At 50.3% G+C, this 25,190-nt stretch overlaps 8 protein-coding genes across 8 annotated transcripts; 3 read left to right on the top strand and 5 right to left on the bottom strand.

Annotated features, from left to right (window-relative positions):
• Nucleotides 1-155: 155 nt before the first annotated feature.
• Nucleotides 156-2,337, bottom strand: K460DRAFT_380906 (MFS general substrate transporter; the record flags this gene model as incomplete). Its single annotated transcript, XM_040935305.1, has 9 exons — nt 156-206; nt 269-537; nt 613-768; nt 830-989; nt 1,037-1,078; nt 1,129-1,509; nt 1,570-1,611; nt 1,670-2,098; nt 2,182-2,337. The coding sequence occupies 9 exons, from the start codon at nt 2,335-2,337 to the stop codon at nt 156-158; spliced, it is 1,686 nt and encodes a 561-aa protein (XP_040783755.1).
• Nucleotides 2,338-2,838: 501 nt separating this feature from the next.
• K460DRAFT_421006 (cofactor FMO1 enzyme is FAD) lies at nt 2,839-5,171 on the bottom strand. The gene is made up of 4 exons (XM_040938110.1): nt 4,836-5,171; nt 3,922-4,783; nt 3,200-3,842; nt 2,839-3,111 (listed from the first exon to the last, which is right to left on the bottom strand). The coding sequence occupies exons 1-4, from the start codon at nt 4,879-4,881 to the stop codon at nt 2,881-2,883; spliced, it is 1,782 nt and encodes a 593-aa protein (XP_040783756.1). The 5' UTR covers nt 4,882-5,171; the 3' UTR covers nt 2,839-2,880.
• Nucleotides 5,172-5,926: 755 nt separating this feature from the next.
• K460DRAFT_421007 (polyketide synthase) lies at nt 5,927-13,412 on the top strand (the record flags this gene model as incomplete). Its single annotated transcript, XM_040938111.1, has 6 exons — nt 5,927-6,092; nt 6,153-6,403; nt 6,473-7,452; nt 7,500-11,253; nt 11,316-12,341; nt 12,437-13,412. The coding sequence occupies 6 exons, from the start codon at nt 5,927-5,929 to the stop codon at nt 13,319-13,321; spliced, it is 7,062 nt and encodes a 2,353-aa protein (XP_040783757.1). The 3' UTR covers nt 13,322-13,412.
• Nucleotides 13,413-13,799: 387 nt separating this feature from the next.
• Nucleotides 13,800-16,430, bottom strand: K460DRAFT_371209 (uncharacterized protein). The gene is made up of 4 exons (XM_040934307.1): nt 16,213-16,430; nt 15,938-15,979; nt 14,757-15,840; nt 13,800-14,699 (listed from the first exon to the last, which is right to left on the bottom strand). Exons 1-4 carry the CDS (start codon nt 16,269-16,271, stop codon nt 13,974-13,976), a joined length of 1,911 nt encoding a protein of 636 aa, XP_040783758.1. The 5' UTR covers nt 16,272-16,430; the 3' UTR covers nt 13,800-13,973.
• Nucleotides 16,431-18,162: 1,732 nt separating this feature from the next.
• Nucleotides 18,163-19,528, top strand: K460DRAFT_359716 (uncharacterized protein; the record flags this gene model as incomplete). The annotated part of the gene is made up of 5 exons (XM_040932212.1): nt 18,163-18,241; nt 18,305-18,493; nt 18,802-19,211; nt 19,361-19,385; nt 19,440-19,528. 5 exons carry the CDS (start codon nt 18,163-18,165, stop codon nt 19,526-19,528), a joined length of 792 nt encoding a protein of 263 aa, XP_040783759.1.
• A 390-nt stretch (nt 19,529-19,918) lies between these two features.
• On the top strand, nt 19,919-21,137 carry K460DRAFT_410587 (uncharacterized protein; the record flags this gene model as incomplete). The annotated part of the gene is made up of 2 exons (XM_040937390.1): nt 19,919-20,301; nt 20,441-21,137. The coding sequence occupies 2 exons, from the start codon at nt 19,919-19,921 to the stop codon at nt 21,135-21,137; spliced, it is 1,080 nt and encodes a 359-aa protein (XP_040783760.1).
• A 249-nt stretch (nt 21,138-21,386) lies between these two features.
• Nucleotides 21,387-22,442, bottom strand: K460DRAFT_295165 (Aldo/keto reductase; the record flags this gene model as incomplete). The annotated part of the gene is made up of 3 exons (XM_040929539.1): nt 21,387-21,571; nt 21,629-22,293; nt 22,348-22,442. The coding sequence occupies 3 exons, from the start codon at nt 22,440-22,442 to the stop codon at nt 21,387-21,389; spliced, it is 945 nt and encodes a 314-aa protein (XP_040783761.1).
• A 599-nt stretch (nt 22,443-23,041) lies between these two features.
• On the bottom strand, nt 23,042-24,132 carry K460DRAFT_322182 (uncharacterized protein). Its single transcript, XM_040930507.1, has 4 exons — nt 23,996-24,132; nt 23,861-23,945; nt 23,385-23,806; nt 23,042-23,335 (listed from the first exon to the last, which is right to left on the bottom strand). The coding sequence occupies exons 1-4, from the start codon at nt 24,066-24,068 to the stop codon at nt 23,190-23,192; spliced, it is 726 nt and encodes a 241-aa protein (XP_040783762.1). The 5' UTR covers nt 24,069-24,132; the 3' UTR covers nt 23,042-23,189.
• Nucleotides 24,133-25,190: the final 1,058 nt, after the last annotated feature.

Consider the following 25,190-nt stretch of genomic DNA (forward strand, 5'->3'; position numbering starts at 1 on the left):
CATCAGAGATCCTAGAGTATAACGAGATTACGAACTTGTATTTAATAGTGTAGAGGACGATACATCAGGAGAAAAAGCTACCACCGGTGTAAATCATCCAATCTCGCCTAGAATGCCTGCTTTTAATCCTTAGTTCCACTCAGCCACAGCGCATCTTACGCTGCAGCCATCGCTACAGTTTTCACCCCACCGCTGAGTTTGGCATTCTACCATACGCGTTAGAAAGGTAATACCAATGAAGGAGAGGGAAATTGTGTAGACTACTCACCAATAATGGAACAGAGCATACCACGCTTAGCGCAGCAGCTGCAAGGAAAAAAGCCCATATGCTGGTCATGGCACTGGCAATCTCCGGGATGACCAAAGCTTTTTCCGCGTCGGATAGTGCTTGAAAAGCCTTGCTGCTTGATCCTGCTATGAGGTTCCCGATCTCCGCGGGGGAGAAGTTTGGGAGAGCCTTACCGACTTTGTCGACGGCTACATTATGGAAGAGGCTGCCGCTGATGGCGAGGAAGAGGACCATACCGAGGTCTTGAGCTGGATGCGGATGACACATGTTAGCTAACAATTCTATGAAGTGAATTGGAGGGGGTATGCTAGGTGGAGACTAACAGATTGTCATGGCGCCAACGGCGTTGGCTATGTCGTGAACGGGAACTAATGACTGGACGATGGCAAAGCCTGCAACGATGTAGCATCCTGCACCAGTTCCTACAAGAATGTTGTATCCGTAGATTTTGGCGTTGGACGTGTTATTATCAACGGTGTCTGCGAAAGACGTTAGCTGGGCCATTGCTACTTCGAAAGCGGCTTGAGTAAACGGTCTTACACATCAGAGCTGTGCCAATAAGTGCAAGCGCACTGCCTCCGATGTACCAGACAGGGATCAAACCATATCTAGGCATCAGGAAGCCGTTGGCCATTGAGGCGACGACCATGAACATAATCAATGGTAGTAGACGAACGCCAGCCTCGAGTGCGCCATCGCCCTAAACGATATCAGTCTCTATTAGATCAAGCCAACTTGAGAGCGTACCTTGACGAATTGAAAATACAGGGGTATATAGTAAGTCATAGCCTTGGAGACTGGTCAGCTTTTGTACCAATCAGACTCAGAACTCAACTTACCAGAATGATTCCCGAGGATAGAAAAACTTGAAGCTGCATGTTGATTAATGTGGGCTGCTTGAAGAAATGCAGAGGGTACAGGCGATTCTGATTGGTAACCAGCGGGTGCAGCTTCAGCGTGATGATGAAGGCGACAAGGAAAATGCCCGTGACCGTCCATAGCGCAATTACAGTTCCGGAACCAAACGGGTAGATGACTCCGCCAAAGGTGAGCACGACAGTCAGGCAGGCGGAGCCAGTAAGGAAAATAGCGGCGTTGATCCAGTCGATGAGACGGAACTTTTCGGCGAGCGTCTTGGATGGATAAGGGTCAACGCTGGGAAATAGTAGGAAATAAATGGGTGCAAAAGCAGCGCCAATGGGAAGATTGACATAGAATCCCTAGCATATTATTAGCACCCATGGCGAAAGATTAAGGAAGGATAGGTCAAAAATACATACCCACCTCCAAGTGGCACTACTTGCCGCAAACACGCCGCCGACCTAATACCACAAAGTAAGCATGTAGCCAATGAGGTGGAGTAAGTAAGGGTGTCCTTACCACTGGACCCAGGACGCTGCCAACCCCCCAAACGACCGTGCTCCCAGCAAGATACGCGGGCTTCTCCTGGTCATTGGAAAGAACCGATACATAGGTCAGAGTACCCGAGTACATGCCAGAGCCACCGACGCCAGCAATGACACGACCAATGATAAGGGCCTCGATGTTTGGAGCAGCACCACAAAGGGCACTGCCGGCCTCAAACAAGAAGATGTTGAAGATGTAGACCCACTTAATGTTGAAGACGCCGTAGACCTTTCCCCAGAGCAGAATGAACATGGTGCCGAGGGCAAAGCCAGTTCCAACCCATGTTAGCAGCTCGAGGTGGCCGAAGTCGTTGATGATGGCTGGTTGGATGTTGGCGACGATGGTGTTGTCAAGAGCAAATAGGAGCGTCGTAGATAGCATAGCGGAGTAAGAGATAGCCCACTACAAAGACGCAAACGCCTCGAGTTAGAATGCATGCATAGTGCCAGGAGGTATGTGTGTAAGTGTTGGGGTGGGGTGCTTACCTTCCAACCATGGATGTTGCGAGGGCTAGGCTTGTCAGCTGTAGTGACGCAGTCGACAAGCTCGCCTGGTAGACTCTGGATGTTCGAATCCACTGCACCTGCATGCTTCTCGCGGCCTGATTTGTTCTGGCTCGGCGATGTATTTCCGTAGTCCATATTCGGTGAGTTTAACTGGCTTCTATTGTATAATTGAACACGGCTTTCGCGGACGTGGATTTACTGTCGATTGACCTTGGAACAGCTTCGTAAGGAAAGGAAGAACTTGTAGAAAGGAAGAGGAGATTAAGAAATTGCAGCAAGATTATACCATCCGGGGGGTCGAGGCGGAGGGCGGACACGGGGACGGGCACGGAGGCCGAGGGACCCACTTTTTCTTTGTAACGCTGTTGCACTACAACGACGGCGATTGAGAAATCCTTTGTGAAAGAGAGATTGTCCGTCGGAATTGCTCGTATCAAGAGATTTTGGTGTTCTTACCTTGTTATGTGGCACACTTGAGCACCTTACGGAGGATGCACTTCTCAGGTGATGAAATGCTGAACTCCTCGTCTCTACAACTACCTACGTCGACATTTGCCCGTGCGTTATCTAGAACTACTATGCGAATGCGAGCGAAGAAGAGGTGATTTTTTTGACCATGAGGAATAAGTGAGATAACGTGCCGTGAAGGATTCACTATGTAAATACTTGTACCTGGGCTTAGATTGGGGTTTTTTCAACAGCATGACCATTCATTTTCTCCGCAACATCTTCCAGCCCCTGCGCGTGCCCATTCATAGGCTCGTATTTTAACTGAAGATGTCGTATGTTACGATATTCATCAAGAATAGTACTGTAGTCGCTTGGCTTATACCGGACAAACCATTCTTCGAAGACGTTGCTCTTCCGGAAGGGGTTGAGTCCCAAATCTTTCATCAGCGTGTCTATGTACTGTTGCCATTACAATCAGCATGGAACTTTCCCAGTGTGTCGTGACGATTCTTTTTGCATTTGGGCGATGTTGAATGAAATTACATACCGGAATATAGTCGTATATAAAGTACGAATGCTTCTTGCCCTGCTCGAGGTATCTCTTCCTTGTCCAGGCGTTGAAAGTCGCGGCTTCAAACTCCATCTCTTCTCTGGGGGGAAGGTCACGCCATCCAAGCATCCAAGAGACTCCCCAAAGCGCTTGAAGCTCTGCTGCAAGTGGTGTAAATGCTGAATGGATGTGTCCCGGGAAAAGAATTGACCGATCACCCCGTGCCGCTAGCTCAGGCACTACAAGGCGGCGGAAGTGTCGGTTTGGACCCTGATCTGCACTCCTACTGGCATCGGCATCACCGTATTGCTTCGGAGCAGTTCTGAGATACGGTAAAAGCTCGTCGACTGTCTTATCGGCTTTCGCGTCGAGTAAGCTCCACAGCGAAAAGCCCTTAGTGCCATACTGTAGGCCAAGCTCCTCCCGCAGCTCTGGATCAAATGTGCTGTACCCCTTGTCGAAGCCGGTACAGTGAATTACAATGTCAGTCGCCACCGAGTACCCGTTTTTCAGGTTCACAACATCTCTGTGGGAGAGGGACTCTATCTCGGTCTCATAGATGGTGATGTTACCACGGTGGAAGACTTTCCAAAAGTCAGGAGCGGTGGCGATGCCAATACCACCACTTCCCCAGCATACACTAGACAAAGAGAAAAGTATGTCAGTCAAGCTATCTCTGATTTGGTTGGAGATTTCTAGGGATCGCATTTCAAACTTACCCATCGCTGTATGGCCTCGGTCGCAGCTTCTCAGCATTAGGGGTTCTCCAGTACTCTGCATGCGATACGGAGAGGTAATTAGCCGTTCGCCAATATACATTTGTCAACATTTGCCCTACCGCATTACGCTGGAAGAAGTCGTAACAGAACCCTGACGTAGCCATGATGCACGGACTGAAGCTCGAGGCGAAACGAGTCGAGATGTGGTCGGCAATATTCCACAGGCCCATGAACGTCGGGGCATAGAGACTGAATGGACCGGATAGCCCATTACGCATGACCCAGTTAACTTTCTTTCCCTCGCACAACAGATGATAGACAGCATCGTACGATGACTTGGACCGGCCGACGACTGTGGCTGTTTGAACGTCCCTGGCGATGTAATCCTGCTGCCTTCCAAGATCCAGCGAGTGAATGACAGGTCTTTCGAAATTTTCATTGGGCCAGGTCGGAATGATGGGGCTGGAATTGGCTCCTGTGGCGTAGATGAGTTTGTCGCATGAGAGAGGGTTCCCCTCTTTGATGTCGAGAATCCATCCGCCCGAGTCGGACGGCCCTCTCCTGACTCGTTCTACGCGAGTCTTGAGACGCAGGCGAGGCAGCAGGTTGTGATCTCTAGCAAAGCTGTCAAGGTAGTTGTGAATCGTCTTCCCAGAAACGAAGCCGTCCGGTGACATGTCGTCTTTGGACATTGGGTAGAACGAGTACTCAAACAGTGGATGGCTAATCTGGGCAAAAAGACTGGGGTAGATCCGCTCCTTGGACCAAACCCCACCAACTGTGCCGCTGTCATCGACGATGAGGAGGTTGGTCTCGGGAGCTAGCTCTAGGTATGTGCGAGCGGCCATGAGGCCGTACCATCCTGCCTTGGATGTTAGTTTGGCCTCAAAAACTTATCTGGCTACAGTGTATACCAGCACCAACCACAATTGTATCGAAGTTCTCCATGGCTTGACTCATTATATCGACGTCCGGAGACCCACAAATACCTAGGTATCTTCAGGGGATAAATAAAGGAAATTCGAGATGAAGAATTTCAGGAATGGAAGCTGGAATCAACGATGAAGACAATTAAGGACGTTCCCGAGATCCGTCGATTGTTCCTTTGCTACAGCTACGTGCATGTACTGCTGACCCTGTAATGGACTAAGTCCGTCCCTGACGCTGCGGTACCGCGGCAGACGGGCCCCGCCAACCGAGTGGACGGACAGCGAACAGCTACCCGTTTGTTGGACCGGCTTGGTTTGAAACCCCCACTGCATATCGCGATCTGAGAGTAGTCGGCTCTACGAGACGGCCTCGAGCTCCGGCGGAGGCGCTAAACGATCTCGCGGCGTTTCGTCGGGGTCTCTGCGACCCCTCGGCGAAAAAAACTCCCACTATCGTCCTAAATATCTTTCACAGATATTTATCATCAAAGAGTCCGCTAGGCGATATCTGTATAGACGGGCTTACACCTTCAGCTCATAAAACGAAGCCTTTCATGTACAGCATTTGCAATATATATTGGTCAATGTGGCACTAGACGATGATCGAGCAGCTGATACGCTTAGCTGGCAAACACCAAAGAGCGCACATGTGTTTGCATGCGACTATTCGGTCACTCCAAACGATGTACATCATCCAGCGGACCCAGCGGGCTTGATGCGCAGGTCGCCAAGGGCCGACCTACACGCAGCAGGATCAGCCGCGAGGCGTAAGGGAAAAATACCGAACTACTTGCCGTGGTAAACTTGTCGAATAGTCCGCTTAACATGGACCTTCCAGACGAAGGTAATCGACTCCGTGCCCCGATGCGGGCCCCGTAGGAGATGCCAGAGGCCGAGGCTGTCAGTATGCATTGCATAGAGCCAGCAGACCAGGATGCACTACCTCTGAGTTTATCTAGGTAGGTGAAGTATACTTCAACGCAGTATATATGATTCCGTGTAATCTCCCTGCTGTCCACTATAAGATCATTTTTGTGGATAATTGGAAACTAGCTATAGTCTCTGCCTTTGACACAATGCCTCATTTCTACGAGTCGTCTTCGAGTGCCTCAGAAGCCGCGCCTGAGTTCGATACGAGGAATGCCTACCAGCGCATTGTCAAAGATGATGAGTACGTTGTCTCCTCGTCAACCGAGCTGCCGTTGAGCCAGCAACTGGAACCCATCGCCGTTGTGGGAATGGGTAAGAGCACTTTACGAAACCTTGAACTAGTCCCAATGTTGCTGACTTGGCTGGAAACAGGATGTCGTCTTCCCGGTGATGTCAGCTCGCCGTCCGACTTTTGGAAGTTAATGATAGAAAAGAGAAGTGGCCAGACGCCCAAGGTCCCTTCTTCCAGGTTCAATATTGACGCCCATTTTCATCCTGATAACGACCGGCCAGGAAGCTTTGGTGTATACGGCGGCTATTTTATTAATGAGACTCTTCAAGAGTTTGATCCGGCCTTTTTCGGCATCACCCCCGTCGAAGCTACATGGATGGGTAAGGCTCTCGTACGTTTTTGCTGTAGCGTGCCTTGACATTCGACAACTTGCTGACAGCGCCCTGCTCCAGATCCACAGCAGCGGAAGCTCTTGGAAGTCGTCTACGAAGCTTTCGAGTCAGCCGGTCTGACTTTAGACCAGCTCTCTGGTTCGGATACAGCTTGCTTCATGGCTACATTCACGGCTGACTTCCAACAAATGTCGTTCAAAGAGCCCTCATTCCGCCACAGTCTCGCCGCTACTGGAGTTGACCCTGGACTTCTTAGCAACAGGGTCAGTCACGTCTTCAACCTCCGTGGCCCAAGTATTGTCGTCAACACGGCCTGTTCATCATCCGTCTATGCCCTGCACAACGCATGCAACGCCTTGCGCAGTCAGGAGTGTTCCGCCGCTGTTGTTGGCGGTAGCAACTTGATTTTGACCGTTGACCAGCATATGAACACAGCGAAGTTGGGTGTGCTGTCGCCAACTTCAACATGCCACACCTTAAACAGCTACGCGAACGGCTATGGCCGTGCTGAAGGGGTTGGAGCTATTTATTTGAAGCGGCTGAGCGATGCCGTTAGAGAAGGTGATCCAATTCGCGGCGTGATACGTTCAAGCGCGACGAACAACAACGGAAAAGCGCCTGCCGTTGGTATCACATATCCTGGTTTCGATGGACAAAGGAACGTTATGAAGCATGCATACCAACGCAGCGGCTTAGATCCCATGCTTACAGGATACTTTGAGTGCCATGGAACAGGGACGGCAATCGGTGATCCCTTAGAAGTCCACGCTGTTTCCGACATCATGAATGCGAATCGTACTGAGGCAGATGGCCCTTTGCATATAGGCGCCGTGAAGACCAACATTGGTCATAGTGAAGCGGCCAGCGGGCTGTCTGCCGTCATCAAGGCCATCCTGATCGCGGAGAGGAACATCATTCCCCCAACACGGGGACTTACTGACCTAAATCCGAAGATTGACTGGAAAGGCTGGCAAGTCAATGTGCCCACTGACTCGACGCCCATTCCAAAGCACTTGCCTGTCACGAGAATCAGCGTCAATTCTTTTGGGTACGATATCAACTCCTTGTGATGACTACCTACTAACTAAGAATTAGCTATGGTGGCACGAACGCGCACACCATAATTGAGAGCCCAAATTCCCTATTGGCTTTGCCCCAAAGTTACAAATATTCGATGCCTGGTGCCACAACTAAGGGCAAGTTGGCGCGCGGGGCAGTGAACCGGAACAGGCCGTACCTTTTAGTGTTTTCTGCCCACGAGATGGGGGCTCTGAAGAGAAACGCTGCCGCTCATGGCAAGGTGGCTGAAGATTACAGCCTGCTCGATCTTTCCCACACTCTCGCCAATCACCGCACCCGCTTCCAAAGCAAAGGCATGGTTGTCACAACACCGGCGACTCTCCATGAAGATTTTATCAACGACTCCCCGAAACTTGTTCTCGCCAACAGGAAGGAGATAGCTAGTACACTTGGTTTCGTATTCAATGGACAGGGTGCACAATGGGCTCGAATGGGCGCGCAACTAATGACTTATTACCCGACTTTCCTCATGTCGATCCGGCGCATGGACATGGCATTGGATGATCTTGACGAAGCTCCATCTTGGACATTGGAGGAAGCTCTTCTTCAAGACTCAGCTACATCTTGTGTTAGCGAAGCTGAGTTCTCCCAACCGTTGTGTACCACAATACAAGTTGCTCTCGTTCAGCTGTTCCGCCTTTGGGGCATCAAACCTTCGGTAACCGTCGGCCACTCTTCTGGCGAGATCGGTGCAGCATTCACTGCCGGATATCTTTCTGAGGCTGAGGCCATTCTGATGGCGTACTACCGTGGCCAAGTCGTCAAGGACATTGATTCGGTTGGTGCCATGATGGCTGTTGGTCTCGGAGCCCAGGCTGTCGCACCTTATATCGAAAATTACGAACCCGAGGTGGTGATTGCTTGTCACAACTCGCCATCTGGAGTTACCTTGAGCGGTAGTATTGACAGTTTGAAGTCAATTGAAGGGACTTTGCAGGCAGAGGGTATCTTTGCCCGCCTCGTCAAGACCAATGGCAAAGCATATCACTCACGCCACATGCTCCCAGCGGTCGAAAGATACGAGAACCTTATTCGCAAATCTAGACAGGCCATTAATCATGAGCATGTATCTAGCGAGGTCAAGATGGTGTCTTCAGTCACAAACTCCGTTTTGGCCGAGAATGTAGTTCTTGACGAAAAGTACTGGAGCGCCAATCTTGTCAGCCCCGTTCTCTTCAATCAGGCCATACGAACGGCCCTCACGAGCAAAGAAGTCCCCAAGATCGACATTTTGATCGAAATCGGACCTCATTCGACTCTTTCAGGGCCTATTAGGCAGATCAAGACCGAGTTGCAAGCCGACAAGCTGCAGTACCTACCGACCCTGGCGCGTGGCTTCCCTTGTGCCGAGCAAGTGCTCAAGCTGGCCGGCGAGCTATTCTTGCGCAACTACCCCCTTGATCTCGCAAGAGTGACAGGGATCGAGGAGGTCTACCCGTCCGGCAAGATAATTCCACGGACAGGTAACCTCATCGTAGATTTACCACCCTATCAGTGGGACAAGACGAAAAGGTACTGGGCTGAGTCGCGAGAGAGCAAGGAGCACCGCTCGCCATGTTACTCACGTCATGATGTTTTGGGCCAATTGACCATCGGTGGCTCTCTAGCTGAACCCACTTGGCGCAATATCCTCCGCATCAAAGATCTTCCCTGGCTTCGGGACCACTCGCTAGGCGGAGAGGCAGTTTTTCCTGCGGCTGGATACCTCTCTATGGCCATGGAAGCGGTAACTCAGATCAACGAGATGGCCGAGAAGCCTTCCAAAATCAACTCCTATGTTTTTAGGGATATCGCCATTCAGCAAGCCTTGGTAACTCCAGATGACGACAATGGCATCGAGGTCTTGCTCAATATGCGCCCGTCATGCCTCGGTATGGATGAGGGTGACAAGCAATGGTGGGAATTCAACGTCTCGTCTGTGTCGTCTGAAGGGCACCGCAAAAATCACATGGCCGGAAGTATCAGCATCAACATCAATTCACGCACAGCAGTCGCCAAAAAAATGCCCAACCTGCCGCAGCGCGCCTCTGGGAGACTTTGGAATCATGCCTTGAAGCAAGTTGGGTTTAATTATGGCCCAACGTTCCAAGACATGGATAACATCACCTTTGATGGATCAACGTATTGCGCTCACGCTTCAACGAACGTCAAGACCGCCGTGATGAAGGGTGAGTCACGTCACATTTTGCACCCAGCTATACTAGACTCGTGTCTCCAGCTCATGATCGTCGCAATTTGGGCTGGTCGTGCCGGTGCCATGCAGTTTGGAGCAGTGCCTGTTCGTGCCGAAGAGATCACTATCTGGAGGCCAAAGGCGGCCCAGCTTACTGATGATGCCCGCGCCACGGCCTTCTCATGGATTGATCCTCGGGGCCAGAGGCTTTTCAATGCCCACAATCAACTCGTGGCAGAGGACGGACAGGTCCTTATGCACATCAAAAGCATGCGTTGTATTGCGTATGAAGCTGCAATTCCGCAGAGACTAGAAGCTCCCCTTCAGCCGCAACCCTACTCCCAGCTTGTGTATAAGCCGGACGCTTCATGGCTGCGTGGCACTCAAACACACCTAAATATTGCCGATTTTGTTGAGCTCGCCGAGTTCAAGACACCGGGCTTGAAGATCCTCGTTACGGACTTGATGATTGTTCAGTCTCTCACGGCAAAATTCCCTGGGATCTCTATGACATTAGTCACAGGTGGCCCTAAAGAGGCCGAGAGTGAAGCAGATCTTAGCGGGACGAGCAGATTCTCTTCCATACCGCTTGATCTAACGGTTAGTTTGGGGGAACAATCTTACGAGAAGCTCAAACATTCGTTTCATATCGTCATCGCCCCCAATACTCCAGGCAATGCACTCCAGTGTATCTCTGAGCTACTAGTGGAAAGAGGTCAGGCCGTTTTGGGAGGAAAAGCATCTATGATCGGTCATGATCTGAAGAAAGCCGGATTTTCGGGTTTAGAGTTCTCCTTGAAGGATACCATGTTTGTCACATCCAGAGTCATGGAAAGCGATAAGCCTTCATCAACGCTTATTCAACTGGTGTATCGAACTAATCCAACCGAGGATATCACTCGCTTGAAGCTACGCCTCGAGGAAATTGGCTTTAGAAGCGAAATTTCCAAGCTTGGAGACGCATGCCCGCCCGGCAGCAACGTCATCATGCTGACCGACCTTGAGCAGCCGCTCGTGGCGACCATGTCAGAACCCGAGTTCCTCCACCTGCAAAAGGTCTTGAGCGATGCTTCAAACATCTTGTGGGTGTCTTGTGGAGGTCGTCCTGGAGATAGCATCGGTCCTGAGTCCGCAATGACAATGGGGCTTTTACGTTCGCTCCGGTCTGAGCGAGCTTCTCTCAAGGCAACCTTCATTGACTTCGTTTACACCGATATTGCTTCCGAGGAATTTATTTCGCAGACGACATCTTTGGCGTTCGCTCTCTTTGGCAATGAAAAGAAGCTTGAGACTGAATACCTCGCCCGTGATGGCCAGTTGCTCGTAAGCCGCCTCAACACGGCCGAGAAGATCAATGAGACGCACGAACACACTGGCTGGGAGACACAGCCGCAACCTTTTGACCCCAAAGCTAGATTGGTGGGTAGAGTTCAGGCCGGGAAGGTTGTGTTTGAGACTGCCCCTCTAGACACACAGCCACTGCAGCAAGACGAGATCGAGTTCCAGCCGTTAGCAATGGGTTTGAATCGCGAGGATCAGGCCATCATTTCTGGTGCCTCTTTCGAAACTGACTTCAGCCACGAAGCTTCCGGTATCGTCAAGAGGATTGGAAGTGCAGTCACAAAGGTTTCGATTGGTGACAGCATCGTTGCCTTCAGCTCGAGCAGTTCTCCAACTACCAACGCTTCAAGGAGTGTTTGGTACAAGGACTTAATCCTGAAGAGCCATTTACAACGGCCGCAAGCCTCCCGATGTACTATGGCGCCGCTCTATATGGTCTTCAGACTCTGGCAAGACTGCAATATCAGGAATCCGTTCTTATCCTTCCTGGGTCAGGACGTCTTGGAGCAGCCGCAATAAGGATCGTTCAGGCACTTCGCGGTCTTCCGTATGTCGCTGTGCGTGACTCGACTGAAGCGGAGCACGTTGCGGCGGCCTTTTCTCTTCCTAGCGAACAAATCCTGACCGAATTCTCTCCTCAACAGTCTTTTGATCTCGAGATTGATGTAGTGTTTTCAGGCAGTTCGGTTGTACCGACAGTAGCACGAGAGACATGGCGGCATGCACCAGCTTTCTCACGGTTCGTCAACTGCAGCGCTACCGCCACTACGTCGCCCTTGGACTCCGTTCCAGCAGCTCGTGGAGCGAGCTACCTGTCAGTCAATCTCATCAGCCTTTTCAAAAAGCCTCGAATTCTTGGTATCTTACTTGAGCGTATCATGGAACTTTATCGCCAGGGCTCCATCCCTACGCCACTGCTGGCTATTCGCAATATTACTGAACTCAATGAGAGCATCGCATCTGCTACAGACTCATTATGCGACAATAAAACTGTCATCACACACGAGATAGGCGATGGTACGGTGGATGTTGTTAAATCTCGCCCGCGTTTGTCCCTACGCCCTGACGCCACATATCTTCTTGTAGGATGCCTTGGAGGTCTTGGTCGTAGCCTCACTTCGTGGATGATGAAGCATGGAGCACTTAATTTCGCTTTCCTATCAAGATCGGGCATGGACTCTGAGCAAGCAGCCATTCTTGTCAAAGACTTGGAGGCACGCGGTGCCAATTTGCAGGTGTTCAAGGGTGATGCTGCGGTCAAGGACGACGTAGAAAAAGCTGTAGGTTCAATCCCAGCAGATCGGCCTATCCGTGGCGTTGTCAACGCGGCTATGGTTTTGCGGGTAAGTGAAATTCTCCTAACTAGTCAGAATGTGGCATCTGAAAGCAGCGGCGTTTGTTGTGGTGTTATTTTTCGATCATGTTAACTGGAATATAGGACGGGTTCTTTCAAAACATGGCCTACGAAGACTGGACCACATCGATTCGACCAAAGGTCCTTGGCAGCAAGCATCTTCACGAAGTCACTGTCGACCTGAACCTGGATTTCTTCCTCATGACGAGTTCAGTGTCTGGTATTCTCGGAACACCAGCTCAAACCAACTACGCCGCTGCAAACTCTTACATGGATGCACTCGCGCGGCTGCGCCAGTCTCAAGGCAAGCCCGCCTGCGCCGTGATTCTTCCCATGATTCTCGGCGTCGGCGTTGTAGCCCAGAACCTCGAGCTCGAAAACTCGCTCAAGCGTAAGGGCATGTGCGGAATAGATGAGGAGGCGCTACTCTGTTCTTTCGAAGTCGCCATCATCGAGCAACAACAGAAGACATCGCAACAAAACGATCATTTCGATCATCTCGTCGTCGGTCTAGACCCAGCTGAACTATACAAGACGAGCCGCGAGGCCAAGGGCGACGTCGACGGGTTTTGGTCCGCGGACCCGCGTTTCTCAACTCTCGTGCACTCCATGAACGTCAATGGCGGCGGGAACCAGGGAGGCGACGACGAGGCAGGTTCGATCCTGACACGGCTCAGAGCGGCTGGGGGAGAATCGCCAGCGAAAGCGGTGGGCCTAGTATGCGACCACTTTATTTCCAAGCTAGCGCGTGTACTGTTAGTCGACGAGACCAAATTTAGGGACAACGATAACGCTGGACGCTCCATTGCGAGCTATGGCGTCGATAGCATGATTGGAGCTGAACTGCGGAATTGGATCTTCAAGGAATTAGCGATGGATATTGCTTTTCAACAGTTGTTGAGCCCTTCGCTTACTATTTCGAAGTTTGCGGAGCTTGTGTGTGGCGCTCAGGGCATCCCGGTGGAATAGAAGAGTAGAAGATTGATGGGTTTCTGGTATAGCGACTTTTCATTGGACGGCGGCTGTTCTGTTCGTCTTCTTAGACATATCTTTCTCGAGCACGTTCGATAGCATGTCGGTTTTGTCAGGGCCTTGCTGGTGCTTAACATAGTCAAGATGTCTAATGTTACAGTCTTACGCCAGGCTACCCTTCTATTACACCCCCACGTACAGCTACGTCATATCTAACCTAATATAGTTAGGCTTCTTATTAGCGCTCACCACCTAAGAGGATTTCAACGCGCCTACTCCTTATCTAAGAGTGGGGAGATGTTCCAGACTACATAGGTAATATAGAAATTTAGCCATAACATACCATGTTTCGTAGCTTAGTATTCTCTTGTATAGTATTTAGCTCGATCTACTGATCCTATCCCTTGCATCTAAAGTAGAGATTTTATGGTTTTCTATCACAATCAGGGGGCCCAAGATGTAAAATTAGCAAACAGCCTGCTTGTTTATTCGTATGTTTATTTGATAGGATTAAGTGTATAAAGTCATCTTGAGCCAGGGAAAGTCTCATCCTATAAGCTTGCTACATTCGGCCAAACACGATTGTAGCACAATGTCCAAGAAGATGCAAGTGCCTCCCTCGATGAAAAAAGAGAAAAGAAAAGGGATGTCATAGAGCCAAAGAGTCAAAGCTATTCTTCTCATCCCATTCCTGCAACTTAGCTCCAACATGAGTCACGCATTGGTGCCAGTGTCCGTCCGATTCCTCAATATGGTCTAGAGCCGCGAAAAGTAATCTCGACGAGGCCACGACACCATTCACAGTCTCGCGGACTCCTCCATGTACGAGTTCGCGATACAATGCTTTCAGCGCCATGGTCAAAGGCCAGGCAATGAAGGTAGCCTGAAGCATGATGATGTCGCTGTCCGCCTTCCACGGCGACGGCAAATTGAGGCCTACAGCGCTAGATATCTGGAACGCAGCAGCGGTAGCGCGGCGTTGGCTTTCGACTATCATCAATGGCGGTAGTCCTTGCTCTTCGCTCTTCGTGATAGCCGAATCGTGTGAGAAGATCTCGGTAGCGCGCAGGTTCAGGTAGAGGCTGAAGGCTACTGGATCTTCACGGATAGACGTGGCGTTGAGATGACGCTTAAGAATGATGAAGAGGTTGTCGGTCTTCTTGACTAGGGCGCAGTAGTCGTCCCAGAAACCTGGCGTGTCGCGTTGTTGTCCGTGGTCGAAGCAGCGCAAGGCCAGCTCAACCATCAAAACGCAGCCTGCGTAGGACGTGATCTCGGGACCGGGTTCGGTACTCACATCTAGCAGAGATGGCATCTTGAGCGGTTGTAGATCGGACCTCAACAGCCCTGGCGATGGCAAGTTGATTCGGAAGTTCTGGACACGATGTCAGTTCCTACACACCGTGGAATGATGTAGTAACGCAATTCGCACCTTGATGTCTCCTAACTGACATTGCCAGCCGGTACGCGTTTTCACGTAGCTTTGCAATATGTATAAGCCCCAGAATGTCCGTCGTCGTTCCTCCAACAGCACCGGATCCTCTGTATGCGGCAAACTTAATGGAGAGCCACCCTGGGTTTCTCCGTTCTGCATTCCTTGACCATATCCGGCTTCATCCATCCGGTGCAAACTCAGAAGCTTGCAAAGCATGGCGGCACGTCCCAGCGTTAGCCAGCTTCGCTCCAGCTTCCGGCTCATAGCCTCAAAGCGGCCTATGAATAACAAAGCCTGCAGGAAGTTCAGGTGGTTCAGATAATTTTCTCGTTCACACCTCTCAGCGTAGTTACGCGCTAAGTTGTAGCACGTCGACTGTCGATTGGAATCTTTAGGGGAGTGAGCGCAACCAGCAAGGGCAACAGCATAAATCAGGGCGCTCACTGCAGGGCTGCCACCGCTCGTTGAATCTGCCATGAACCTATCCCTGTTTAGAAACGGGAAGGAAAAGTAGACGGATTCGAAGTAGTGGTTGTGCAGCAAACTCAGATCTGCTGGAGATAGGTCTTCTTCTGTCCCGCTCCGAGGCACTGACTGAGGTCGATTGAGAAGCATATTGTCCAATGGTTCGAGCGCCATCAGCGGCTGATTTGTCCAGGCAAACGTCATGTTGGAGTCCGCCCCCTCGGTAAAAGAAGTAAATAGATCAGTATCCAGGAGCGATGAGCCATTCGTCGGCATATCAATGGCTGAACTCATCCGCCTGGTATTGTCCAGGTCCATCGGAGTGTTTGTGGCCGTATTTCCCAAGACAGAGGCTAGCTGGGAATGGGGCGTGGTGGTTGCTGGTATGTTTGGCGTAAAGAAATCCGGCGTTCCGAACCACTTTGACGAAGTGGCCAGCTCCGTGACTTCTGACCGCGACTGTGGGCGGACCAGCGGTGGCGGTCTCGGCGTGGTAAGGGCAAGCTGGGCCTCCGTCCTGGCCAGCCGCTCCTGAAGTTGCTTCAGCTGATCGTCGCGTGTGCGATGTTGATGGGCGTGATTGTAACCACACGGTTGATTGAGACGATCGCACCGTCTTGACAGCGAGTTACGCAACAAAGTTAGCTTCCTATCCCCAAATTTGACATGATTGGGAGACTTGTAGTGATGCGGTGCTGTTTTGGAAGACTAACCTGCATTTTGGAAGGGCTCTGTCGCATCGAACTTTGCGCTCTCTAATCGTTGGGCGGTTAGCAATGCGTCAGGGTTATATCATCCTCTCGAGTGCGAATGGACTGCATTACAGAAGATGTACACAAAAAGATTGCCTTTCTCTAGATCAATCAGGGCCCAAGATAGTTGATAGCAGTGAAGAAAACGCTGATTCTCTTTCGTTGACTAGTTCCCCGCGCACGCCTGCTACTGCAGCCCATTCGTACTCGGCGGGACACATTAGCTGGAAACTTGCCTACAAATCTCACAAGCATACTGTGCCGAGGACAGTGTGCCGGCAGAAGACGATCTCATCGTGTTGAAGCTTGTCAGCTGAGTAATCTGGTACGGTCGAATGGTCAACATGAAGCTTCCTCCATCGATTTAGATTGGCTGGTGGACATGCAGTGGTCGAACCACACAGGGCACGCGTCAGATGTACAATATACCGATGATCGAGTTGTCGTGAATGGTATCCTCTTACCTACGAGCTATCTCCAGAGCCCAGAGCTACTAGCAGTAGCAGGTGGCAGGGACTTGCGGGTGAGCTAAGCCTGTTCGGGATGCTACGGCACTTTAGCGCTTGCTATAGCAACAAGCCCTGGAGGCAACGCATGTAACTTTCGTCGCTATCCGTACTACTAAGTAAAAGAAGCAGAGCGAATAGAGGGCGTCCAGAGTAAAGACGGGCGGCAGCGGCGAGGTTCCCGCCCGTGGTGGGGCATGCTGAGTGGTACCCTTCTTATGGCCATTTCGAGGTCGAGGCCGCAGTGTCGCCAAGTCGCGCAGGTGTCATCCATGAACAAAACACCCACCCAACAATCCCATATAAGGCATCGTACGCTAGATACCTGGGCGCGTCACGTCCAAGCGAGTCGACGTGTGCGCTTCTGCGCGTCATGCGGGCCGGCACATCAGCAACGGGACGGGAGGACCTGTAGAGCCGGTACGCCATTGCGATACGACGGACTGAACTGGAGGCCAGCGTCGAACTCCTCGACCGGGACGCAGCTGTTGCGAGTATAGATTCGAGCAACCAAAGTCGTCATGGCTGGCCTGATGTCGCCCTTTCGCAGCTGGGCTCCCAAATTGCTGCAACGAGCCGAGCACTGCAACATCTTAGCAATCATCGCTACCAAGGCGCCTCTTTGCAGCTTCTCCACAACTGTAATACTCACCCGCGAGCACGGACTTGGCTCCTAGTCGCGGTGCTGTCTCTATCCGAAGTCGATGTGGCCCAGATTACGAACACTATCCTGAACGTGGAGCCCGAGTATGGAAAAGATGTTCACAAACCCCGCTAGTTTCTAACGCAGCGCGTGAGCGAGTGCGCCATCTGCAGGGAGGTCATCGATTGCAAGTTGAACGGCAAGCATACGCAATTTCCTCACATATGGAAGCCCTGGTGGATCCTCTTTTTCGCCAGCGCCTTTCGCCACAGCCGTCCTGTTGGTTGGCAATTCCGTTTACAGGTGTACGTGCATGACTTCTTATCTCGAGATGTTTGCATGCGTGCTGCAAAGCTATCACTTTATATTATCCAATCACACGTGCTGCACCTGCCATACAGTCCTGGGTGGTTATCTAGATGATCGATCATAAGGAACTTGTTACGACTGGAATTGCATACAAAATGAGAAGGGTGCAGGTAATGCTGGTAAGTCGCGATGGTAACATAATCACAACAACCTCCGCTCTTAAAGTATCCCAGGCGATTAACTACAAAAGGGAGACTAACATCTAGTCCTGACGGCTCTGATCAAATTAATATCGGAAAAGCGCCACCTAAAAAATTCCATACGAGACTACCTCATATTCATCCAGCCAAGTTAGACCAACACCTATAACGCCGCTCCTCGTTCGAGTCAGCTAGAGCTTATCATTGGCCACCATTTATAGCCCGGTATTGCTTCCAGTTCAGTCTGTATGTGCCACAACTCCGCTACTGAAGCGTACGACTTGCTTGATGTTTTTGAACACGTAATAACCGACTTGTGTTTCAAGGCAGACTTATGGCAGAGCCTAATGCTTTGCCGCATCTCAGCTACAGGTCAGCATACAATGCCTCTGATCGCAGCTTCAGCATGTTATATATTGCGTGAAGTCCTTGTTATAAGAGAACTATAGCTTGCGAATAAATCACATACGTTGACCTATTCTGCAACATCACATTTCTCGCTGCGAAATATTCTCCTTAATTCTCATCATGAAGCTAAGTTTGTACATCCTCTTCACGCTAGGGAAATACGCTCTAGCTGCAACTTACACTTTCGATCAAAGCTGCAGTAAGAAATCTCTCCAAGCCAGTTCGCTGCACCGTAATAGACGCTGACCTAACTAAATTGTAGCTGCAGTAAGGCTGCAGGGCGGAAACATCATTGATGTGACACGTCGTATCGAAACTGCAATGCATGAGGCAATAGAAATGGCCGAGAACGCATTCGAGGTTATGGATAGGGAGTCCACCAACCCCAAAGTCCAAGAGATGATCAAAATTGTACTGGGTGATGATACCGACAAATTCAGGCGGGGCAAAGGTAAAACATCTGTTATGTGTGAAGCGCAAGCATTGGAAACCCTTCATAAAAACCTCAATGCCAATACCAAATTACCTCACAGAGACGTTTGAGCGTGTCAAAGTTTTCCAAAAAAAAAACCCCTTCGACACTCATGGCCAACGACGAACAGTGGCGATCACAAAGAACGAATGCTGACGTAGTATGTGTTCATGCATTACGATATCATCGGTTCATAAGTCTTGCTTACATGGTTAACTAGGAATTTTACTGCAATATGGAGCGCTTTAAAACCCATCCGCGCAATTCCAAGCACTATGTAAACACAGCAATGGAAGACAAGCTATTTTACAACAAAGACGTGGAAGTCTTTAAGCGGTACTATGAGGAGCCCTACGACTTGGAGAACCCAAATGCAAATCTTCCCGGAAAAGCTGCCACCACTGACTCTGACCTTTTCGATAAGCTGAAATGGGCCCAGGATGAGGCTTACCTTACGACAATTTCTAGGAAAGATCCACAATACTCGACACCAATACGACACCTTGCGTGCCAGATTGACCTTAGCACATGGCACTTGGATGAACGAGAACGAGGCAATTGGCCAAACCTAGACGTAAATCTGGTTGAGACCGCCATGGGGGAGGAGTTTATCAACACGTGGGTCTCAGGAGGTACCAGTGGCCGAAGAACTCCGGTAGATGCGTTATCGACCTTTGGAGGTGTTCTTCTGCATGAGGTGAGTTCCCCCAGAGTTTCACGCCCCGCCGTTAGCGATGAAACGATGTTCATATTCATTGACCTCTGCAGTTGACCCATACCGTTCAGGGTGGCTATCTAAATGACCTACCAAATAAAGCGAATTGTTACGGCTGGCATTGTATCCAGGCTCAGAAAGATCCAGGCAATTCTGGTATGTGGTAATTGTTACAAAAGATTACAACGAGAAACTAACAACAAAGTCTAGATACCATTTCACTGCTAGGTCAGGTCCTGAAGCTATGGAAGATGGGCTACTGGGTAGATGACAAGGGTTACATCCACACCATTGACTGACCTGAGACTACGCGTCATTCAGACTATAAGAAAGAAAGAGGTTGTTATATCTGGGCATTCGCCTAGGTTAGAACTTGTGGGGAGTAGTCGCACTGTGAGAAGGAATCGTTTATTTTAAGTGCAGAATGTCTTTACGCTAGATGTGGAATTATGATGAAGTTTTCCGTTTCTAAGGACAGTGAGATAGTGCTTATCATCTGCCTATCCAATGAGACTTCTGAATGACTCACGCCGGCCTTTGTGATACGCTTCGCGTTCAAGTGCAAACGCCGACGTCGCGTGGGGCCGAGCTGCTGCGGCACAGTTGCTAGCACTACATAACCTTGCTAACGCCCCGCACCTTTAAACACCACTTTCTCATATTGAATTCTCCCATCTGAAGCAGCTATCATGCAATCCCATTCTTCAGCAAAGCCCCAGAAAAACAGCGCCCTGTTACGTGCGCCTGCGGAACTCCGTCATGAGATTTACTCCTACCTAGTGCCAGATCATATACACGCATGCGTTCAAGGCGACAAGCTGCATTTGTCTACGTGCGTTGTAGGTCGAATCAAAGAGGAGGATGATAGCAAGGGTGCTATGTTGCCATCATCGAATATGCTTGATGGATATGAACGCCAACCTAAGGTTCCCTTGCACGGTGATCATGACCCCGTATGGGCACCTCGTTTACGGTCAACATGGGGACCACATTGGATATGTGAGGAGAATACATTAGATCAACATTCTGAAGGCAAACTGGATTTGGCGCTTCTTCTTGTTTGCAGGGACATGTAAGTTGGCTCTTTCCTATCTACATTTAAAGCACACCTCTACAGACTGGCAATATCTTAGAAGGTAGTCTTGGGGCGTAGCTGATGCTAAAAACTCTTTTCCTATTTTTCAACATGTAAACTTTGCTCACACAGCTAGGTATCTTGAAGTTGTTGACCTCTTGGCTCGCACCGCTGTGTTTCATATCACGGACTTGGAAACCGCCAACTTTTTGCATGAAAGACCACTATTGCTATGTAGCATGCAACTAAGACTCACGCAACTGAGCATCACTCTCAGGCCCCCAATAAAGTTCTACCAGTCCCTAGAACGCCCAGACGATGATACTACCATGGAACCAGAACTAGCCAGCGCGACGCAAACCTGGTCACGACTCGGCTCCATTATTCGCCAATTCAATCGCCTCTCAAGACTTTGGATATGGCTAGACCACGACGATCCGTGCTCCTGGTCGCTTGTAAACGAGCGAGCTACTCTCCAGCCTCTCATCACCCAATTATCCGGCTCTCCAAATCTCAAAATCTCCATCTATCTACCAAGGCTTCACCCAAAGTATGAAAGGGAGGATTGGCACTATACTAGCGAAACTCCAACACCGTTTCACTTGCACCGCAAACTGCGACAGAGATGGCATGGCGTGGAAAAAGGTCAGGGACGTTTCCAGGTGATACACAAAGTAGATTTCCCCTTCCTAATTGATATTATCGGCTTTGACGAGATGTCCATGGTAGAAGTCGAGGAAGAAGAGCGGAAAGGTTGGAGAAAAGGTACAGATATGGAGCTTGTGGTCGAGGACTTGAATCATGCGAACATACATGAGAACATGCACATCTAGGTAAGCAGGTCATAGGGATATGTGGTTGGGCCAAGGATTGCCAGAAGACTGGCCGTAAATTGTGGACGACTCGAATCATGTGCGCAAAACCGTTCAATGACAGCATCTTTTCTTAGTCTATGGGAAATTTATACGCTTTCAAGTCTTATTACATCTCGATTCGCTTGGCGAGCTGCCCACTAATCTTGGGCGATGTCGCATGTAATTATCGTAAGGTGCTGCTCGCTCCAATATTCATTCAAGGCCTGCTTAGTTCTTCTTGCCATCAAGGTCTTTGTAGAAGTTCCACCCAAATGAGCCCGAGGGATCATTGAAGCGCAGCTTCTTATCGATGCCATCGATCTTCGCAACATCGTCCTGTGGAAGCTTGAAGTCGCCCTCGATATTCGACTGAATGCGCGATTCCGTCTTCGACTTCGGAATGACTGAGTGACCTAAAGTGTAGTGGTCAGTGAATGTCTCATGCATAGTTCGTACACGGAGTTACGTACCCTTCGCGATACCCCAAGCTAGCGCAACCTGCGCACCAGTCTTGCCATGCTTCTTACCAATCTCTACAAGAACCGGGTCATCCATCAACTTGCCCATGCCCTTTCCAGAGTCGTAGATCTCATTTTGATTGCCAAATGGAGAATACTGTGTGATATGGATACCCTTTTGCTTGTGGAAGTCGGTGAATGAGTGTTGCTGTAGGTACGGATGTAATTCCATTTGGTGTACCGCCGGTACAACTGACGTCTCCTTGATCAGGCGCTCAAGCTCTGCCTGGCTGAAGTTGGACACACCGATCGCCTTTGCCTTGCCCTTTTGTAAGCACTTCTCCATTGCCTTGTATGTATCGACGTAGTCTGAGTCGCCCGTTTTGGTCTTGCCATCGGCGTCCCTGGGGAACATTTCGTCACTGCGTGCGAATGGCGAGGGCCAGTGCATCAGGTAGAGATCAAGATAGTCGGTGCCCAGGTCTTTGAGCGAGGCATCGAGCGCCTTCTCGACGTCATCGGGGTGATGCGAGTTATTCCATAGCTTTGTGGTAATGAAGAGCTCCCCACGAGGGATGCCGGATTTCTTGATGGCGTTGCCGACGGCGGGTTCGGTGCCGTAGATGCGCGCTGTGTCGATGTGGCGGTAGCCAGTCTTCAATGCGATGGTGACGGCTCTAGACCAATTTGTTAGTTCTGTTGCGACCCATGGCAGACAGCAGTGGACTCACGGTTCCTGGGCGTCCTTGTCCTGCCAGGTGCCGAAGCCAATGGCCGGAATCTGAGCGCCCGTGTTGAGCTTGAACGTGGTGCCATTATGCGCCATTCTGAAAGATTGCGCGTGCGGTTGGATTTGTCGGGTGAATTGCGAAAGTCTGTTCGTAGAGGCTGTATGGAGTGATCGGGAAGCAGAAGCGGCGAACATTTTGATTTATGGTTGTGAGTTACTCGTTATGGGAGCTCGTCATCGCGACGTTTCGCGCCCACCACAAGTGGAGGCCGATGACATCAGCTAGCCGGAAATAGCTCCATGCCGGCAAATGCACCTCAGAGACAACGAGATGGTCGTAGATGGTCGGATATCAATCTACCACTCTAACTCGCTCACACTGCCAGCGGTGGCAGCTCTTGAATGTGTGGGATGGGTGATGATGACACGGAGATAAGCTGGCGGACCGGCACTATGTATGGCCTCACGTGCACACGCGTCAAGCCTCAGCTGGCCAACTCGTAGCTTCTGAGCTTTCCGTCACCCCACAATGCTGCTGTCCAACGCCAATATGGAACACCTAATGCACCGGGACAATATGCACACTCTTGACAACGTCGCTGAGCCGTTCATGTGCACTGCCAGAGGCCTTAGGCGATGAAAACAAGTTTAAACCGAAGTCCCTCTCATGGCTCGAGGCTGTTGTTGGTAAGCTTCGAATCTAGTTGAGTCGCGTGGCATTGCAAAGATCTATACGAATTGTGGAAGACGCGAAATATCATGGAAACCATGTAAGTACTGCTGATGTTTTTAGATTGCGGCTACGCCTGATTTTACAGGACAAGCCCGCTCAACTAAGGTGACCTAGTCATCCTTCTCCAGCCACTGTTTAGACGCCTCATAGAGCTTTGGAAAGGCAGGGTCAAGTGCTAGAAACCTTGGAAATATGTCACCGTTGATTCGGCTGACCATTTGAAATAGCCCCACGAGGATGAAGTCGGCATACGAGACTGTTCATTATCAGCGTAGGATCCTCGGGGCCTCAATGTGTCTGCTTACCAGTCTCTCCCAGAAAGAAGGGTCCATCGTTCTTCCTCAGGAGGTCCCCCGCTTCCTTCGCCGGTGCCTTCGCGTCCTCCCAACACTGCTCAGTCGCCTTTGTCCGCTCTATCTCCTGCAGCGGCGCGCCAAATGCTTTCTCTCGGGTCTCATAAAAGTACGTAGCAGATGTCTCGGACAGGATCAATGGCACCTTGGGAATCAAATGTGGGACTAGCGGACCCATCAATTTGAAGACGTGGTCCCGAATTTGCACCACGACTGGATCGTCGAGATAGAGAGAAGGACTTGGGTAGTGTTTTTCGAGCTGGTGCGCAATAGGCCACGAGTCCATCCCGAACGTCCCATCGGCGTAACGGATGGCAGGGCTGCTGTAGTCTGTGAAGTAGCCTGGCGCGTCCTTGTCATTCGGGGGTAGGCCGCTGCATCATGTCAGTCAAGTTATCACCTACTGAGAACGAAAGCGAGGCACGAACAAGGACTTGAGAGTCGGTGCGAGGTTAGGATATTCGATCCATTCAGTCTTGTAGTCGACGCCCTTGAAGTTCAGAATCATGCGAGCTGTGCATGGTTGTTACTAGTGTTCTACATAGTTGAGTTCCGGGACCTACTCTTCCAAGGATTCAGCGACCATGCGGTGCCTTGCTTGCTGGGGATGTCATATAGTACGACTGGTGACGACATTCTGAATTGTTGAGAAATCGATTGAAGGAGATGAGGTTTAACGATATGTCTGTCCTTTAAAGACGTCTGATGTATACATATCACGCCCTATGAATCCTCTGTCCATGGTCTCCACAGTTTTTGGTCACATTTGTCATCCCGAGGTCTGTTCCGCTATGCGTAGTTCATTGCGCTAACCAGATCTGGCAACCAACCGATTCGTACATTCCTCATTCGTACATTTTCAAATCGACGCATGACAATGTCCAACAACTACGATGACTTGGTTTTGTATGTCTGACATTTCTGTCTGTTGTGCTCGGTTGTTCAACTGTGGTGCTCGCTCTGTCAGCGACTTTCAGGCAACCTATACTTGCCCCGCTCCCAGATAATTCCATCCCAACAACTTCACAGACATCTGTGTCAGCCTTCAACCTTGCACATTACATTTCGATATATACTTGGCTCTGCACACTCAGTCTTTAGCCGACCACCCCAAGCTTTTCCGAGTCGTCGTACTGCAGAACGAGCGAGACGCATTTCAGCCCCCAAATTGCTTCTGAGACTTGCTCACCGAGGCTTAGACACCGCACACCTGCACAGGGCTAGATCTTTCGTAGCGAATGAAAAGCCGTTCAACACCTCATCGCCAAAAATAAGATCGATAATCGATAACCTGGCTGACCAGGTTTAAGGATCATCCTCGCGCAACATGGGCTAGGGGGTTCCCACGTTGTGGACTCTCAGGACTCGTACCGAGCATCGTTTTCTTAATGGCTTCAACATTCTCCTTATCTGCTTAATAGTTTTTTCGCTCCATTTTCCAGAAGTCGTTTATTGCTATACGGTGCCACTTTTATGTACTTGCTTTCGTTTGAGGGGCGGCACATGTACTCTTTCCTGTGGTGCGGCCCCCTCTTTCAGCCCCCAATGCTAGCACCCTCCGCCCGCTACGCGGGAAGCAGAAAATTGATAAGACATCGGCGAGTGCTGCTTATAATCTAGATTTTCTTGATCGCAAACCTTTTCAGTCTCATCACCATCTTCGTCGTCCAGCTCTGCCGCTTGAGGCAGACTTCCCACTACCATTGTCCGTTTGTCTGATTCCACGAAAGTTGATGCAACGAGCATCGAGAAGAGTCC

This window comes from Cucurbitaria berberidis, assembly GCF_010015615.1.
Source record: "Cucurbitaria berberidis CBS 394.84 unplaced genomic scaffold K460scaffold_6, whole genome shotgun sequence".
Taxonomy (NCBI): domain Eukaryota; kingdom Fungi; phylum Ascomycota; class Dothideomycetes; order Pleosporales; family Cucurbitariaceae; genus Cucurbitaria; species Cucurbitaria berberidis.